The sequence below is a fragment of the Sinohyriopsis cumingii genome, chromosome 7 (assembly GCF_028554795.1).
Source record: "Sinohyriopsis cumingii isolate HCF-2022 chromosome 7, ASM2855479v2, whole genome shotgun sequence".
Taxonomy (NCBI): Eukaryota; Metazoa; Mollusca; class Bivalvia; order Unionida; family Unionidae; genus Sinohyriopsis; species Sinohyriopsis cumingii.
Window position 1 is genome coordinate 138,693,734 of NC_142967.1, and position 20,270 is coordinate 138,714,003.

Genomic DNA, 20,270 nt, shown 5'->3' on the forward strand with positions numbered 1-20,270 from the left:
CTTGAGGAAAGTAGATGGCTACCCAGTGGGTTCCTGGGAGATGACTGTCGTCCGTGTTGATCACGTAAGCTTGATGGTCTTTAGGTTTGCGATGAGGGAGTTCATCTTTAGCACAGACGACAGGATTCCAAGAAGCCGTATACGAACTGTGGTTCAAAAGGTAATAAAGTTCCCAGGTATCCATTGATTTGTGTGTGCTTTTTTTCTTCTTCACAGGTAATAATAAGTTGTCAATTCGATCCTGACTTTTTGCTTGAAAATGTCTGACGAATAAACGGTTATTCGTTCTGTTTCCTCACTCTGATTCAGGAGAGCTTCGATACGATGGATCTCTTGACTGGTTAATGGTGGACAAGAATGTTCACGCAAGTCTTTATACCACTGGTGCAACACGTCTTTGTTCGAGATGAGACTCCAAGCTTCGTCCAGATACTCGTCCAATTTTTCTTCTTGACTTAACATCAGGCATTTATCGTGTTGAATTTGACTGGGATGATCGTTTTGACATCCATAGCAATTTTTCTTGATCAATTCCGTCATTTTGTCGACCAAGTGTTTGGCAAAACAGGAGACTAAATGGGCTTCTTGTTCTGGCCATCTCGACTTCATCATGACAATTTCTTCGTCTTGGGATTCTCCTTCCACGGTCTCCTCACATTCCATGTCCAAAGTTTCTTCACTTTGTAAAGAGGGATAACAGTCTTCCATGGCTTCTAGTAATCTAGAATGACTTCTCTCAAACTGTTGATTTCTATGGTATTATCGAATTCTGCATACAGGAGGACGTTCACCGTGTCTGGTAGAGCATTAGTAAACTGAAGTTCCACACGAATCTGGCCGGATTTTATAGGGTGGAAATGTCCCTCGTCGCTGCCTTGGTCTGGAGTGAAATCGAAAGCCCACAAAGCGTAGCCTCCTGCATAATCGTCGTACTTAATACCGTGACTGGTGTTGGTTCCTAACTGTCCGGTAGCTTCGTACAGGGACAAGTACGATCTCAAGTAATTGTTCTGGGCAAAGTTAGGCTCGAAAGGTCGGGTACACAAGGTCTTGCCGTCGCGACTGACTTCAATCTTGGACACATTGTAATGTTTAAACTCAAAAGGATTTTCATGGTAGGCTCCGTTGAAGGCTGAATTCTTGACGATACCAACAATCAAACGCTTGGGTAACTGTCCTTGGAACAGATGATCTTCGATCATGGATCGCTGTCCAGCAGGAATGGTGAAGGTTTTCACTTCCACTCTTCGTATCGGATACTTTGCGTTCGTTCTGCTCAACGTCTGACTGATGTCGTTACCTACTTTAGGCAACACTTCCACACGACGCACATAGAGCCTGGCTTCTTGGATCATGGTTTTGTAAGTGGCATCATGAGCAGCCATCAAATGGAAAGCGGCACTGCTCCGATTCAGTCTCAGGCGGATGTCTACCCCGTTTAGCAAATACTTTTCTTGCAACCACATGTCTAGATGCAAGCGATCCGTTAGTTCTAAAACACGACTTCTAGCAATTTTTTTTTTGTCGTTCTACAAATCCCGTTGGATTTGAAGCATCCCCAGCAAGTGTAATGCCGTTGAACTGAGTCGCCTGGTCAGGTCTCCATACCACGCAAGCATCCAGATGACTGTCCTTGGCATTTATTCCGTACGTCAAGAGATTCTCCAGGTAGGCTCGATAAGGGTAAGTATCCATGCTGCTGCTGACTAGTTTGTTATTCAAGTACAAGTCCACCTCGCTAAACAAGGAATGCATGAAATTGTTGACGGGAGCTACTGCTTCATCAGCGTCTATGTTAGTGTTGGGTGGTTCGATCACTTTCACTTTCAAGTATAGGTAACTACTATTCAGATCGATGTAATCTTCGGGCTGTCCTTTGATTTCAAACTCGATGGGAGCGGAATCAGTCAATGAGGAGACGGGATGAAATTCCACCCACTGGGATTCTTGCATCGTCATCATGGTGGGGGGCATGGCAAACATATCCAGTTCCGTCTTGGAACAAGCGCAAGACTCTCGGTGCATCATTTTTTTTGTTGCTGTGTCTCAATAATCGAAAACGTCTAAGTCTCGAACGGTTCTTCTTTTCTTGGCCTTTCTAGCCTGAAGTCTGGTGAAAGGGTGTTTTCTTCGTCGTCTCTTTCTGCCTTGTCCTTGCTGAATGCCAGACTCGGTAGCGTGCAGGGCATTTATAGGTGTGTCTCGTCGGCCTAAAATGTCTTTGCCCGTTTGCAGCAAGACATTTTTGCCTGCCCTCATGAAGGCTTCTTTAGGGTTTTGTTTGTCGATGATGACATTTTGGAGAAATTCTTTGCCTTGCGTCAGTGCCGCATCTTTCAAGGCGTGCAATCCGCGTGTCACCATCGGTTTCAACACCGGGGCCACCGAACGAAAGGCCGATTTTAACATATCTCCTAAACCGTGTCCTCGCTGTCGAGCCACCCCTCGGTACACTGGATACATGACTTGCTTACGAGTCGTGAGAGAACCGTTTTCGAAAATGGAGTTTCACCGTGACTTTTCCTTTGGTGAATGGAATATTTTGTCCCAAATCTCCTTTTATAGTAATGTTGACCGTGTCCAAATACGACTTGCTAACGGGCAAATAGTGAGGATGGACAAATTCGCGGTGGACGTGGTAAGTGTTTCCACCTTCCTCGTCAGCGTTTGCGGCAGAATCCACTTTGAAAGGAATGACACGCAGTAACGGTACGGAGGTGTGTCCCACCACGTTGTATTCCACCACATCGGAATACACAAACATCAAATTCAGTCCTTGGTTCAGTTCTACCGGGGTATTAAAATACTGGCCAAAAGACTCGTTGTCGTAAATGATTGATAATTCGGGGTTTTTTTTTTGTTGTTCTACTTTCTTCCTCATCTCCATGTTACCGCCCAACATGTCAAACAATTCATCACAAAAATAGAAACCCATGATTTTATCCTCAGGAAATTTTATCAGTAAGCGACGAGCTGTTTTGTGGTATTCCAGGGTGACAGTTTTGTTCTTGACATTCTTAAAAGCTTCCCCAAACACGCCATTAAACCTGGTGGCTATGGTGTTGACCAAATGTTGACCACTAAAATAATAACCTGGGGGAATGAACAAGTGATAGATGGTGTAATGTCGATTTTTTGTGCCAGGGGTTTTCTTGTCATATTTGCTATGGGTATCCATCCACTGTTGTATTTGTTCGTCATAAACTTCCACATCAAATTTATTTTGATTGGCAACGACATTGAGGACTTGGGTCGGGTGAATCATTTCGACTAAAGCCACTTCCCAATGGGCTTCGTGATCTAAGGGGATGGCTTGAGGTAATTTGGCCGTGTAACAGCACAACGTGTTGTTGGGAAACACCTCCATGGAACTGTCACTGGGTAAGGTTAAGTAAAATTGGTTTTGGTGACTCATAATTCCAGAGTTCTGTGGCTGTCCGAGGGAATATTAGTGGATGTCAGAGGTGTCTCTCCGCCCAAAATGGGGTTCTGGTTGTGGTTGTTGGAGTGGTGACTGACACTGGCACTGGACACAACGTTCCCGTTCGAGGAGAATTTCAGGGAGGGATTGGGAAGCAGGTAACCGATGCAACTGCTCAATAAAATGGTCCACAATTGTTTGTCTCCTTGTTGCAAACTCAAATTGGCGATGGCTGCCCCAATGACACAATACACCACGAAGATTTGGCAGAAAAAGACGATTTGCGTTTTAGGCACACGTTCTCCACACCACACCCACAAGGGTTGTTTTTGTAAATCTTGCACAGAAGAACTAGGGGAAGAAGGAGTGGTCGACGTAGCTGCGTCTGTTGCTGTGTGAAAGGGCATGATGGTCACTTCTTCTTTTTATAGTCGATGACTTGCGAAGCGTCGATCCAAGAATCGAAACTGGGTGGATATCCTTTCCAACGTACTTTGACTTCTTTGACACGTCGTTTGCCCACTTTACGGGTTCTGCGTTCGAGAATGCTTTCGATGTCGTACACGTCGTCTTCTTTTTTGGTGACACGTTGTAACTCGGGCAAATAAAACGTTCCTTTGAGTACTTCTCCGTTCATGTCTTCCAATTTATAGACGGCAGGATGACGGCCATGCACTCGTCCAGTGACGCGAAACAATTCGGTCGTCCAGTTAGGTAAGTAACCTTTGTCGAAAGTGCGTTTGGTTTTGCCAATGCGCACCCAATCTCCTACGGTCAACTCTCCACTTTTCTTGGGGACAGCCCTCGTCGGGGACGTACCAAACAGGCGCTCAAACACCAGCACTTCGTTGTCGGGAGTCACGTCTTGCGGGGCACGTCCGATGCTTCGATGGTAAGATTGGTTGTACGCTTGCACCAGGTGCGGTAAGATGTCGATGTACTTCAGAGTGTGGTGATGCGTAAAATATTTCCACATGCGTTCTTTCAAAGTGCGTTGAAAACGTTCCACGATGCTGGCTTTGGTTTCGGGATTCTCGGTGGTAAAAAAATGAATGTCACGTTTCTTTAATTCTTTTTGGAAAGCTTGGTTCAGAAATTCGGTGCCTTTGTCTGTTTGCCATCGAAGAGGGTGACGACCGCTTTGTTTCAACACCCGTTGCAGGGCTCGCACTAACTCGCTGCTGGATTTGGAAGTCAAGGGCACGACCCAGGCAAATTTGGAAAAGACGTCGATGACACAAAACAAATATTTGTAGCCGCGATTGTAGCTGGCCAAATGAGAGACATCGGCTAAATCGGCTTGCCATTGATGATCGATGCCTTCCACTCGGGTGCGACTTCTGGCAAACTTGCGTCGAATGGGTTTGTGTAAAGTGTAGGTAGCTTGTTCTTGTAACCATCGTTGTACTTGAGGTAAACGGAGACTTTTCAGTCGCGTTTTGGCAGCACGATACAATTTTTGAACTCCTGCGTAACCTGCAGGATGGGAGGGATCGTAGTAAATGCTGGCTAAGACTTTTTCCATTTTTTATTTTTTGTGTTGGTGTGTTAATAAGTCACCCACTCTTCGGTGATGCTACTTTGGGTGGGTCGAAAGGGTGGTTTGGAAACGGATTTACGTGTCCGATGGGCTACGGGAGTAGAAGTCGAAGGTAGTGGTGGTGGTGGAGGTGGCAATGGAATGGCTTTGGTTTTCTTTTCTTTTTTCGCTTCTGGTCTCTCTTCTTTCTTTTTCACTTCTGTCGAAGGAGGTGTGGACATCATCTTTTTAACCCAAGCTTTCATTTCTTCTCGTTGGGGTGTGGGGGACGGGGTCAATAAGGATGCTGCAATCTTACTCGAAATGGGAGCTGCTGACGGTGTTTGAAACACTTCGCGCGTCTCTTCTTCCTCAGGTCTTCGTGGGGTAGCATCTCTGGTGACGGTTGGGGATGACAGTGGTGGTGGTAATGATGATGATGGTGCTGGACTTTTCATCAAGGTCTTAAAATCTTTCAGAGTGGGTAAAGCTGTTTCGTCTAAAGCTTTCTGGTGAAAGAGTTGCAGTCTTTGTAAGAGTTGACCGTACTTTTGCGATTTTTCTGTTTCGGACAAATCTTGGCGATCCATCAAGGATTGCAATTCGTGTTGTAACTGGGACATCTCGCTCAAATTGGGATTGGGAGGTAAATGCGGGGTGCGTTGTTCTTGCCACCGATGGTATTCCATCCATCGTTTGTAAGGCAATAAAGCTAGTTTTCGTCCTTCCATGGGGTTGTCAGGGGTGAATTCTGAGATCTTGGGACTTCCGAAGGCCTTTTTATCTTGCTCCCATCAGTCCTCCCAACATGGTTCCCAAGACTCCTTTTAGTATGGGGCCTAACAAGAGAGGTAAAATACCTCCACGTTGGACCAACATCTTCTTTTTTTGACGAATGGGAATTTTCTTTTGAACCATTTTCCGAAGAACGTGACGATGTTTGCCTAAGCATTGTTTCTGGTGTTTGGACAAAGGGATCGTGCCTTTCAAAACGTTCAAACAACATTCGCACACGGTATCGATGACCTCTTTGGAGGCCGTTTGAATGAGTTTTTTTCGTAGGGGTGGAGAAGCTTTGGACAGGACAGATAACATGTCCCCATGTTTGGCTAAACGTGGTGGCAGTCCTTTCCTTTTTTTTCCTTGGGGTTTTCTGGAGGGTGACATTTTTGCTTGTGGGTTCCGGGACATTCACCGAACAGACACTAACGTCGATGACTTAACGCACACCCTTTTATCTTTTTTTGGGACTATCGCTTTGTCATAAAGGTGACAATGTTTTTCCGAAAATCGCCAAGGAATCCTCCCCTTTGTTGGCGCCTCTTTTTCTTGGAACGACTGTGTCTTTTTTTAGGGTAACGTCGATGCTTGGCTAAGCGCTTTGTCGGATGACGCGTCTGTCTTTGTCTCTTTCTTTTGTGGCTTCTTGGAGGTGACATCTTTTACAAGTTCACTGATACCCCCGACTTGGTCACAGGTCTTTTTATACTGGAACGCGTCGCCACTGATTGTCTTTACGTTTTATCAGTTTGAGGACAGGCATGACACGTCGTGCAGGGGTACGTAACGGACTAAATCGAGCCAGTTCTTGTTTGGACAAATCCAGTAAACTTTGTAACATGCCCGATCTTTCTTGGACTTTGATTTTGGGAGAAGGTACTTTGTGAGCAGCAGCCACTGACGCTAAATTGGAAGGTCCTGCCACTGGGGAAGTTCTTTTGGGGGTCATCAACGGAGAAGTTCTTGGTGTAATCAACGTCTCCAAGTACTCTTCAGTTCCTGGTGACATCAACGGAGAAGTGGACAAACGTGAGGCTGCCGGAGACGCTGTGGCAGGTCGTGGCTTGCGAGTGTAAGGTTGCGTCCTGGCCGAAGTGCCTCTCTTGCGACTAGTTTTCTTCTTCTTCTGTGGACTTTTCTTTTTCTGGGGACTTTTTCTCTGTTTCTTTTTCTGGGGGCTTCTTTTCTTTTTCCGGGGTGATGGTGGTGGTGTCTGGTCAGAGGAGGGTCCTGCCACTGGAGAAGTTATTCTTCTTGGGGACTTGGTCTTTTTCTTTTTCTTCTTGGGGCTTCGTTGAACTTTTGTCTTGGGGATAACTTTGGGGGCATTAGGATCCCATCTTAAGAGTGAGCGAATGATGACCCCTCCTAGAGTACCGCTCCCTCCAGGTTTCAAAATGATTTGTTTTTTGGTTTGAGTGTCGATGCGGGGATCGGCCAGTTGGACCAAAGCGACTTTGTTTCGATCGAAAAAGCGTTGGGTTTGATGAGGAATCTGAATGATTCCTTGGAGTAATTGACGTGCCGTCACCGTGAACCATCGTAAGACTTCTTTGAGACTAGCTTCTAAGACACGAGCTCGTGTTTGTGGATCTTTTTCTCGACTGATGCCATACAAGGCACGAATCAATTTGACGGGAAGATGCGACTGAAGGGACGTCATGTTCACACTGTGTGAGGCAGACGAAAAAGGGTCTGAGGTTTTTATAGATTTTTTTCATGGGGAGTGAAATGAAGTCGAGGACGGAGACGTGTACAGGACAGGCCCTCCGTCTTGGCACCAGTGGTGAAACAAGTGGGTACGAAATCGCAAATCCTCGGGGGTCGTAGGTTTCAAATCGACGAGTAAATAGGCGTGTGGAGTTTGAGTGGCATCGTCGTACGCCTGAGTCAGCCAAGGCGTTCCTAACTGTTTGGCTAAGACTTGCACTTGCGATTTATCTCGAGGACTTTTAAACAAGACCACGTAATGCGCATTGAGACTGATGGTGCGATGGGCTTTACTTTGTTGAAACAAATTTTGGGTGATGTAAACGACACTGGCATTACGGTGATGCCCTTTGCGCGTGAACCACAATTTAATTTCTTCTTCGTCTTCTCCTAACATGTCGTCGAAAATGACCAAATGGGTTAGACGGGAGTCAGAGACGATGCCGTCGTCTTCTTTAGGAATGCCTTCCACAAACACGATGGAATCGCCTTGACTTTCTCGCAAAAGGCTGTACGCCGATTGCCACTCTTTGTAACACCACACGATCCGTTGAGGGGGCCGATCGATCAAATGATGTTTATGTTCGATCAAACGTTTGACGAATTCGGTTTTGCCAGAACCGCTAGGTCCAGCAATGAGCATGTTAAAGGGATGGCGAAGATACAAAGCCTCCCAACTGGCACGATCTAAGTGTTCGTCGATGACTTTGACAGTAGAGGAAGAGGGAGCAGAGACAGCAGAGGTAGCCATGGTGTGAGAAATGTCACTTGTGACACGAAAAACAAACAAGACAAGAGTTTATATACTTTTTTCAGAACACGTTTATTGAATGTTTCAAATATGAACACGAAAGACAAAAATACATACAACCCAAATAGTGATGTACAGGAATATAAAACACAGCAAAGCGATCAAAGTGGAATATAAACAAGTGTCTGTACAACATGTTTTGGGTAACGAAGATGTCCTAGGGACAGTGTGTAATGTTCTTACAGTCTCTACATGAGGTATTGTCACACAAGTGTCCTCCCGGAATGACCTTTCAGGCCTGTCCATGACAGTTCTGTCCTGAAGCGAGTGGTTGTTCTCGGTGACGGGTTCTTCTGGCACCGTCACTAACACAGGTTGAAAAGTAACTTTTTTCCTTGAACAACTCTTGTGCATACTGGGCCACTTCTTGGGTCCAAACCTCAAAACCCCCCTTTTTCCAGTCACGAACATCTGTCCAATGAGGGTGTAAGTCACAAGCTACACACACATCGTCATACACGTCTTGGGTAGCTAAAAGTTGACGAATCTTTTTTTCCTGTTGAGGTCGAGAAGTATCCAGATGAAACCGCAAGGCTTTGAGCAAAAGGAGTTTTTCGTGACCATTTAAGGCCATGGAGGTGGTAAGTACTGATCGTAAAGAGTCCACAAAGAATCGGCTGGTAAACGAAATCCCAGAAAACAAGTCACTAAGACACACACCACTTGTCGTCCCAAATTGAATGGATACAGTTCTTGCAATAATCGATGGTAATGATCCACGGTTTGAATATGGTCATTGAGTTCCTTCCACGGAATCTGTTGGATTACATACGACATAAGTCGTGGCATAGCTGCCTGTTTTTATAGTCTCTTTGTTTCGAAAAGAATACACGTACTTTCTAGCCAGTGATCTTCGTTTTCCAGTGGGTAATGTAAATCTTGCATACTGTAACCGAAACGTCAGAGTTCGATTAGAAGTTTCCTCTTCCGCTAAGTAGATTCCACGTAAAATATGTTGGTAATCCTTTACCTCGTCTTCCTCAATGGGTTGCTCTAGGTGAATCTCGAAGTAACCAAAATGATCAACACGTGAATCATCGGGGGCCTGGAAGTATTGAACAAGGTCTGACCACTGAAACAATTTCTGACGAATCAGTTCTCTTATACCCTTCAGGTACCAGTGGTTAAAGATCTGGTGACGTAACGGATGCAATTGTTCTTTACGTTTCACTTGTATTTTCACCAGCTCTCGGTAAATCCTTTCTCTCAACTCCTCAGGCAAGCCCAAAATGTACTCTTGTAAAGTATCCATAATTATATACACTGTTTTTGGAATCGTTGGGTGGCGACCAATAGCCTCGTTTAACTTTGTGTCTAATGTAATATCCACTCATAATCAGTCTTCTTGTACTTTGGAACATAGCATAATTTAAAAACGGACGAATCACTTTGAGTTTGCGTTTCACTTGTATTTTGATCAGCTCTCGGTAAATGCGTTCTCTCAACTCCACAGGCAAAGCACGAATGTTCTCTTGTAAAGTATCCATGAATAGGTCATACTAAATTCTCTTTGGTCTGACACAAGAAATGTACTCTTTGCACAAACATGGTTTTACTTCAGTGTCGAATTTAAATCGTTGAGTCACTAATCTACACATTACAATTCGTTCAGAAGTTTCCTCTTTCACCAAGTTGACATTGCGTTCAAGATGTTGGTAATTCGTTAACTCTTCCTCTGGAATTCGATGCAGTACGTTTACAATGATGTAGGTAGAATCGTCCATAACAAACCAATCCATTTGAAAACTAGAGGATCGTTGATCAATGTCTGTTCGATGGAACACTTTCAATTGAATCAACCCTTGTATAGCCTTCAGGTACCAGTGGTTCAAACACCGGTGACGTAACGGATGCAATTGTTCTTTACGTTTCACTTGTATTTTGACCAGTTCTCGATAAATGCGTTCTCTCAACTCCACGGGCAAAGCACAAATGTTCTCTTGTAAAGTATCCATGAACAGATTATTATGGTAAGAAGTTACTTCAATGTCTCGGTCCCACTAAGGGTAAGTAATGACAATTCGGTGACCATCGAGCATGTTCAACGTAGGCCGAATCTTGCGGTTCCCAGTGGTGAAGTGACACACCGCAACTGAAGCACTTGACTTTATCTCCTTCGCCCAAGTAGAAAAATCCGGCTCTGGCTAATTCTTCGGGGGTCGGTCCTCCCAGATACTTTGGCCATTTTCCTTTGAACGATTGAAGACGATTTTCAAAGTCGCAGTATTCCGACAAACGCACAGGGAACGAATATTCGTCTTTCACAGGTTCGTTTCGATGAGGGTTGAGTGACATGGGTAGGAGTTTGCTCAGGGCTGGATGACATCCGTAGGGGGGTAGACGTGAAGGTGAACATTCCCCTTTAAAACGAAACCCAGTAAAATGTCCAAGAGGACGAGCGGCATCACTTTCGCATCCCACAGGTTTGACACGCACAGCATCACTTTCCATGATAGGGGTAAGGGTACTAAAGTTCCCATGATGCTTTACGGCATCGCTCAGGTCACAAGGTACAGCATCGTACCCATCGCAAGGCTCACAATCGCATTCCACTTCCGAAGCCTCACACTTGAATTGTGCCTTTCTAAACAACTTGTTCTGTGTTTTTCTGAAAGTATTCATCTTGTTTGCTCGGTCTTGGTAGTCACAATGAACTATCGATTTTGCCTAGGGTTCCTTTTTATATACAGACCAATACCGACGTGACCGTACGGTAAGGTGAAATGATTAGGAAGTCGAACTCGCTTCTGGTATACAATTTGATAGATTTTTTCCAAGGGTCGACTGACGATGTGGTGAGTGGGTAAACGTACAATCTTGTTCGGTTGATAGGTGGTCACTTTAAACTTTCCATCCTCTCCCGATTGCAAGGCTTCTTTCAATACCCCAAAGTTGACCACTCGACTGGTACGATAATTCAGAGTCAATCCTTTCACTTTGCACGTCGTGTGCACTTCTCCTTGTTTGTCACGGTATTCGTAGCCGTAATTTTTGGGACCGCCACTGACGAAACTTAAAATCTTGTCGTCGGGATGCTCGTCTGTCCAGGCTCCTAAACGGTCTCCTTCGATGTTAGGGTGATGTTGAATCGGGTGATGGATGTAAATGCAGCTGTCTGTGTCAAAGTACAGGACGCGTTCCCCTAACAGTTCTAAAGCCTCGTACAATTTTAAGCGAGCATGGGCTGTCACGTAAGCCGCAATGATGACATTTCCAAAAGGGTCGTCTTGTACAAAGTCCAGATCTTCTTCGTAATTGACCAAGATCAAATTCTCTCGAACGACGTCCACGTGTTTCATGTATTTGGTTTTGTCGTGAATCATCTGGAAGTAGCGGGAAGGTTCTGTCAAATATTCCGTCTTGGGTAAACACGGTCGTTGTGCCATTTTACCCCATAAGCAATTTAACATCACTTTGGCAAACGATCGCCTGCCTTCGTTTTTCTCGATGTGGTCTAAAGTGATGCCTTCTTGTTCGTAGTATTTCTCTTTGAATTTTATTTGGTCTTCGGGAGTGTGACACCAGGAAGGATAGCCGCTGGCTTCTTGCTTCAGTTTCAAAAAGGCATCCACGTAGTCTGCGAAAATGCCTTTCTGCGTGGGGTCACCCTTGTGGTATTGTTGTGTCTTGGGAAAGTGGCAAATTTCGTACACTTCTAACAGTTGGTATCCCATGTCCAGAGCTTTGAACAATTCTACGCTGACCCAGGTTCCCGTCAAGGCCCGTTCTTCCTGGCTGTGATGGCAAGGTTGGTCTTGGTTGCACGTTTCGGCACAAGTACGGCACAAGGGAAACATCAGTTTGCCTTGACAATGGTGAGGTAAGACGGGATGGTATAGGTTCGTGGGAGGCAAAACTTTACACTTGATCAAGCCTTCGTATTGTCGAATGTTTTTCAGGTCGATGTGTTCCGTCAGCAATTGCAGGTGCCCTACAGGAAAGCGACAATATTTGCACACGTAGGGATACAGCGAACACACGTCCAAGTATTTGATTTCTTCTCCTTTCTCTTCGTCGGCTTGGTACAGCAAACAGGTGGCATTGGTCCTTCCTCCGTACAAACTATCCCTCGGGTTCAGCGGGTCCACGAACTGGTAACTTTCCACGAGGCGTTTAAACTCGGGATCGGTTTTCATACGGTGATCGTACTCGTGTTCCCACATTTCCACCACTTGGTATCCTTGCTGTTCCAACTTTAGGCGCCGCTGACAAGTGTCCTGGTACAAGTCTTCCATGGTTCGTTGCAAAAACTGATTTTTAGTGCCACGGTCAGGGTAACAGACGGGACATCCGTGAAATAAGCAACCGTTAAACTCGTACACGATCTTGGGGTTTTCTAAGTCCCAGCCATCGACCGAATACGTTCCGATGGTCTTTTCGCCCCCTCCGTTGCGGGCATGCTGAATCCATTTGTCTTCCTTGTCGCACAAGTAATGTAACCAACGTAGGGCTTTGACCGAGTATTGACGTTTGACAAAGTGGGTCGTTTGAGGACTGATGACAGCCACGGTCTTTTCAGGCATGAATCGTTGTCGATACACTAAGGAACACGCTTTGGCAATGGTGCCAGCTTCTTTCAAAGGATCGACCCCTCCGTGTTCCATGAACAGTTCTCGAAATTTTCCACAGCAACGCCGTAAAATGTCCACGTCGGAACGACAATACTTTAGCATTTCTTCCTGAAAGTCGAAAGGGTCCGAGGCGTGAGCCTGGTACCAAGCGTAGAAAGCTTTTCGTTGTTCGGTACGCATGTTGTCGGGGTCGTAATAGTGAGCCTCAGGTAAATGGGGTAGAACGGCGTGTTGATTGGCTTCCGTATTGAAAAAGTGTGGAAAGTACCCTTTAGCCATTTCTGTCATTCCAAACGTTTTAGGCATTCGACTCAAAGGCATGGCCAAATAGCTCATCGAATCTTTAAACTGCACTTGTCCCACTTGCATGAAAATGATTTTGGCTCCGTTCAAAGTCACTTTAGGACGTTCGGTGCCTTGTTCCGTATAGTACCTCAAAAGAAACTGTCCATCGTATCCGGAGAAATTGTGAGCCATCACCGTGGCATGACGATGACAATCTCCGTAACGTTCGATGTCCTCTTGGCTCCACGTCTTGTCGACGGGGTCTAAGACCCATTGGGCAAAATCGGCTAACGTGTTTGGTCCCCGAAAGATTTTTTCACGCCCTCCGGGTATCTTGCTGCAGTGAGGGCAATGACTGAAGATAGGTTCTTGAATGCACTTCTCGCACGCTCGATGAGCCACGCAGAAATTAGGAATGTGAATGCCGGTCTCTTGCATGCATTCGAAATCGAAAAAGATGAAATTGCCTTTCTTCTTGTGACCGTCCTCTTTCTCTGGTGGGGGTTGGTATTTTTGCACGTAACATTGGTGTTCCAAGTCCACGATGTGGTGACAAATGTGACATTTTTTCTTTCCTGAACATACGTGTGCCTTGGTATTATTGGTACGTATGACTTGTTCACACGTAGAGCACAATCTCAGCAGTTGACAAGCGCATTTCTTCTGTGAACCTTGCGTTTTCAGATGTTGTTGGTAACAGGTAGGGCTGACAAACGTGCGCAGACAAGTTGAACAAGGCACTGGTTCTTCGCTCAGACAGGGTGAAGAGGCCAAACATCCTGTGCATTTCGATCCACAATGCTTGTGTTGCTCTCGATTGTTATAACCATGGTCACATTTCTCACAGTAATAACTGTATTTAAGGAATCCGGTGATACTGGTAATGGTATCGAAATGTTCATCGTGATGATAAAGGTGAATGTATTTTCCGTCCTTAAAGTCTTGGCCTCGAAACAACAGAGGTCCGCGCACTTCTTGAGGGTGCACTTTCAAGGTGTATCGTGGAGCTAGGGCATCTTGCAATTTTTGCATCTCAGGAATACCACAGGGTGTGTCTTTGGACAGGCCGGCTTGTCGTAACAGGAGTTCTGCTTCGCTTCGTTGTTTGGCTCGATAGGAACGTTGAATAGTGTTCCAGGTTCTTTTCCATTCTACCGTGTCGTTCTTGTTGGCATAGGTTCGTCCCACCACGATGGCACGGGCTAAACACATCTGGTCATGAGGATTGTGAATTTGGACAAGGCTACGCTTAATGCTGCGAAGGTCGTTCACCAATAACATCTTTTTGCGTCCACTCCCTTGAGGAGGAGAGACGTGGGTCATGTCCAATGTGGCTTTTCCATCGGTGATGTCAAACTGGTCATTAGATTGTTGCACGTGTTGAATCTTGTCCATGACTTTGGAAGCGGTCAATTCTGCAGGGGTGCTAAACTCGATCCAAACAGGGGATTTCAAACCGTCGTGTTGTATGGAAAGTCTCAAGCAATCGTCTTCTTTGGGTTGACATTGTTGCTTGAGTGCAGTGAGCAAAGAATCCCACACCTCAGTGATGAACACTTCTGCTTTCTCTAACGGCACTTCAGCCTTGAAATCTTTAAACTTCACCGTGTATTTGTAAGCCGTGGTTCTAAATTTTCTAGAGGAGCGCTTTTCCGTCTCTCGAATGGAATAGTATTTTTCAGGGTTGACTAAGGGTGGTGAACTTGTTTTAGAGGGTTCTGATTCTGGTTCACTCATGTCCTCTTCAAAATCACTGGCATGAATTTGTGCCAAGATTTCAGCTCTGGTACGAGGCGATAGATCACGTTTCTGCCTCTTACTTTCTTCTTCTTCTTCTTCCTTCTCAAATGAATTAGATCGTTTCATCTTGAAAGCAAAAAGTCAAATGACTCAAGTTCAAACACCATAAACTACTTTATAGTCATAGCAGACCAGCGTATATAAAAGGGTGTGTGTCTTGTCCTTTCACTATTCATTTCACTCTCAAGCCGAGCACAACGATGGAAGAGACTGACCAGATGGAACGTTTCGTTAGAGCTTTGCGAGGGGTCATTAGAAAATTCTCTTCAGACCAGCCGACAGACTACTCTCCTTCCTTTCGAGATAAAAGTCAAGATACTTGCTATATCTGTCAGAAGAAAGGGCATTGGTCTTCAGAGTGTCCAGACCGTCAAAAAAGAACAAAAACAGGGACTAAAAAAGACAAAAGTCAAGATACCTGTTATTATTGTAAAGAAAAAGGACATTGGTCTCCAGATTGCCCAAAAAAGAAACAAGAGGAGTCAGAAGAAAAGAAGGATTCTTCAGAAGAAGAGAGGGATTCTTCAGAGGAAGAGAGGGATTCTTCTGAGGAAGAAAGAAGACAGGTGAAGAAAAAGAAACAGGAGAAAAAAAGAAGAAGGGAAGAAAGCGAGGAGGAAGAAGAGGAAAAGAGTGTGACGGTGAAGAAATTCAAAAAACAGAGAGACTAAACAAGGAGAAAAGAAGAAATCAATGAACTTTTTATTATAGTGTTGTGATGTGAATTGTGAATTGGATTGTAAAAAATGGAGAAAAGAATAAATGAATGATATAAGGTAAGAGTCTTTGAGTTTTGATTTTAAAATAAGAAGCTACACTCACGCACTCATACACAGACACGTACTATAAGGGTAAAAATGGGTAAGGGTTTATTTTTGAGTTATTGGCAAATTGAAATTGTATTTCTTTTCGAGAAATGTGGGTGGCCCTGAAAAGGGCCTTTTTTCTTTATGGTGAAAGGGTGAGTTTAACCAATCAATTTTAACTGCCTTATGCCTTTGCCACGGCCAAGGCCTACTTCTGAACTGCGTAATGCTGATGATGATTGGGTTGAAATCACTAAGGGTGGTACGGTAGGCTTAGTCACAGGGTTGACGTGTTTAGCTCGGGAAGGTCGTATTCTCTTCGGTCGTGATAATGAAGTCTGATACATTTGTTTCAGACTTCTTAACTCCGCTAAAATGTCCAACAGTACCGTGACCGTTTGATTTTCACCCTCTTGTTTCTTTGCTGCTACTACTTCTTCTTGCTGTTGCTGCTGTTGTTTTTTTCTTACCTCTTCTTCTTGTTGCTGTTGCTGTAGGAGAAAAGCCTGTTCCGCTTCCTTTTGTCGTTGTATAAATTTCTCCAATTCTTCTTTCTGTCTCTGTCTAAAATTTTCCACTTGCGGTAATGAAGAAGGTAACGCAGGTTCCGGAACAAATTCTTGCGAGGAGAGAAAATCCACAAAATCCCAATTCACTTCTTCTGAAAGTAAGTCCGAGTTCCCTTGGGCAGTCTCCCCTGCTGGTGCACCCCAATGGATCGTTTTCTGAGTTTCCGTCATGTTGAATCACTGTCGCATAGATTGACTGCACACAAGCGCTAGCGAATCTATATAGACTAAGTGACGTCACATACTGCACTCTTACGATTGGATGCGGGCTGACTGAATTCTGTAACGCGTGTTCGGATTGGTGAATGAACTCAATCCGTTTCAATCCTTTCTGTCCCTATAAATAAGCGCCGTTCACTGCATTGATTCACCTATTGTCGGAGCCTCAACATGTGGACAGACGTTGAATCTTCAACCCTTGTGTCAACAATGATGTTCAGGACGGACATGCTCATGTATGTCCGAGCCAAGTGGACCGTTGTCCACAGGACCAACAGCAGCCTGTGGATAAGAAGAGTCTATATAGAGAGACAAGGTTGCCTCAAGAGGACTCTGATATATGGCCCTGCTGTAAGACGAAGTTTGAGGAAAGGAAGATGTCGCAAATGCCCTCTATGTTAAGGGCATATTAACATAAACCAAAGGCCCTTTTCAGGGCCAGCCATATTTCTCGAAAAGAGATAGTCTTTTGAATTGCCTACCCCTTTTTTAAAAATTTTTTTAAAAAAAAATCCCATGTTAAATTCCCCTTGTCCCTAAACAAGCCCAAACTCTATTCCCATGTTAAATTCCCCTTGTACGTAAAGTGCCCCACGATTTATCGCCATGTTAAATTCCCATTGTACGTAAAGTGCCCCACGATTTTTCTCCATGTTAAATTTCCATTGTACGTATAGTGCCCCAAGGGTGTTTTTAATGCTAATTCCCATTGTACGTATAGTGCCCCCCTTCACTACTTATATCTCTCCTTTTCTAACTTATAATGAATTAGTATTTGTTTATTATGTGTCGAATATAGTACACAGATTCAACCTCGTCATTTCTGTTGGTTTCATTATTGACTCGAAGATCATTGTAATATATTCAGCGGTATCCAAGGACGCGATGTGTGTTGTTCGTCGGATCAGGATATACTCGAGTTTCTACACTTTTGTTCCTTTTAATACGAGGAAAGAACGTTTAATGTCGCTATAACAAGTGGATAAGTAAGTTATTAACAAACATTTTTTGTCCATCAGTGTTTGTGACTCAGGACGAAATCTAAGTTTAAGCAACATATAAGCAATAACAGCTGTGACGAAAAGAATAAAGCCTGACAGGCCGACGAAGCAGCCGTGCTATTTGCTTTTAGAATTGGTACATGGCAAGTTCCCCATTAAGAATTTATTTTTCCAGTGAATTTTATGGAGTGTTAATGAAATTTTAATTTTAATGTTGCAATATCCATTCTAAATGTATTTGTTGAGGGGAAATAAATGTCATCCAGTGGAAAAAAAGGTTCAGAGAGTAAAATTGTGATTCTCGGAAATGCAGGAGTTGGTAAATCAGGTAAGAGAGGAATGACTCTGTTTAGTTTTGTCTTTTATACCAACGAAAGAAAGAACTACAGACCTCTCCTTGCAAACCCCCTCCCCAACATTCTTTCTTTTCCCATGACTTTCATGCATCTTTAGCGACATTGCAAATTATCTTTCGTAGAGTGGAAAGTTTTTGCTTCAAAATGATTACATCCTTGCAAGAATCCGACGTTATTTTGTGCAAACTAAAAACTTGAAAATTTCATTAACATACACCTAATTTCGCTCTCTTCTGATACAAACCATATATCATAAGCGACATAAAGGTCACTGGACAATCCGGGACTTACTGTCTATTGTGAAGATATATTTGGTGATACTTAACTGGTATAAAGTAGAACTATATGGTACCAGAAAAAAAAATGTGTTATTGGCCGTTGTCAGCTGAAGTAAGAAGAAAACATTAAGAACCACTGTTTGCAAAAGTTACCATTCAAAACACAGTTGATAAAGAATCTTGTCAAAAACTGTGAAGTTCTCTATTCAAAATGGGGCAAAACTATATGGACACATACGGATCAACGCCTTGATCTCCGGCTTACAAAAGCGTCATTCATACTCAAGGTCTCTGAATGAACTGCACTGTCTTCAAATAACGAAGACTGTAATAACCACACAACTAGAACTGCGAAAAATTGTACAGTAAGATTGGTTGTTGCACAAAGTACCGGCATATCATTGTCTACGTTATTTGTTTGAAGTCAAAGAGAAAACGAACAGCGTGGGAGCAAATCTGTCAGAAGATTATCCAACTGACAGATCTGGGTTTTTCGTTTCGTTTTGGTGAACCTTGTACGGAAGCAAATATGGTACACCGAAATCCTTGGCACAGCTCATTTACAAATATAGCTGGCAAATGACAAATTAAACTTGAATACGTACTTAAATATAAAATGAACGTCTTCTATTTGCACAATAAATTTTACCCTTCAGTTTGTTGGATGTTCGAAAAAGAATCACACTTAACACCCAAGTCTTCCCTCCCGGCATGAATAATAATCACTCCTTTAACGCTGACGTAAAAGTTTTATCTTATTTTTTTCCCAGCACTGCTTGTTCGTTTTCTGACACGACGATTCATCTGGGAGTACGATCCTACTTTAGGTTGGTACTATTTCATTTTTGAAATTATTGTGATTTCTTTTCATAGATGCATTTACATAATGTTAGACCTTTGATGACGTAGGTATTTTGTCATCATATATGTCCATGGGTTTGTGGTTTGTTCAGTGGTGTGAGTTACAGAGGAAGGAAGGACACTAGCTGTAGAAGTAAATTATTTATTAGCTTGAAGATAACGAAATTTAATAAATAAAAATTAAATTTAATTTAAGCAAATACAGCTGACCCATCCCCAGCTTATTGGCATTTTCCCAAGTATATATCCTTAGAAGCATATATCACCTAACTCACTTGTAAACAGTCAAGGGAAATACAATTAATTAAATTACAAATTAGCGAGGAAAATAAATTTCATCAGTGAGGTTCCAACACCAGAGATGTATTTGATTACTCTCAATCTTATATTGTATACAGTCTTTTGTTGCTTTTCAGTTTCAAATTGTTTTTATAGTTACCTCTTTTACAGATCTTTATATGTATGTATGTATGTATGTATGTATGTATGTATGTATGTATGTATGTATGTATGTGTGTGTGGGGGTGGGTGGGTGGGTGCGTGCGTGCGTGCATGCGTGCGTGTATGTATGTATGTATGTATTTGTAACTTCACGTAGTGTTTTATACATTTTAGATATGTACAGGGTCTCTTAAGGTAATGATCTAATATTGAATTTATGAAACGAGTTAAATATTTTCCCATTTTTGGGGGGCATTAGCGAGCCTTAGGGAGCAAAAGCTGAAAATTATTAAACTAATTTAAAATAAATTCAGTATTATATCATTACCATTTGAGATTCTGCTTATCACATAGTTTTACTTTCCAGTGGAAAGAACGAGAAAGAAGGCCACATTTCTAAAGGTATTTCATTATAGCCCAGACTCTGTACCCTTCTATTCTTGCGCGTGAAACAAAAAATAGTACCAAACGAGCGTTGAAACAACATTGAATAGCGTATTTGAAGTGGGAGTAACATATTTGGACCCTCCACCTTGTAATCACTGACCGATACTCTTAATTTAATTTTTAACCTGTCCTTGTGGGGTAAATTGGCCATAGTCTGAGAGACATAACTATTTATTTTCCAAATGCTCCTTTGGCAATCGATTAAAAAGATGATGCCAGGTTGTTGTTATTACTACTATAAAAAGGCTTCAGAAGGCGGGCAAGGAACATTCCCACTGTCACAGCCAATCAGATTAAAAAATAAATTGACATGTTAGCATACTGACATATCTAGTATAATAAACTGCACACAGTGTATATGTAAAATGTACGAACTATGTGATACATTTTGTTAC

At 43.3% G+C, this 20,270-nt stretch overlaps 1 protein-coding gene across 1 annotated transcript in view; it reads left to right on the forward strand.

The window, feature by feature from the left end:
* The first annotated feature begins 17,747 nt into the window (after positions 1–17,747).
* LOC149796233 (ras-related and estrogen-regulated growth inhibitor-like) overlaps positions 17,748–20,270 on the forward strand; it is a 7,299-nt gene continuing 4,776 nt past the window's right edge. Inside the window, exons 1-2 of the mRNA XM_089963941.1 lie at positions 17,748–17,820; positions 18,873–18,953. Coding sequence (XP_089820067.1) covers positions 17,748–17,820; positions 18,873–18,953 — 154 coding nt within the window. The remainder of the gene's footprint in view (positions 17,821–18,872; positions 18,954–20,270) is intronic.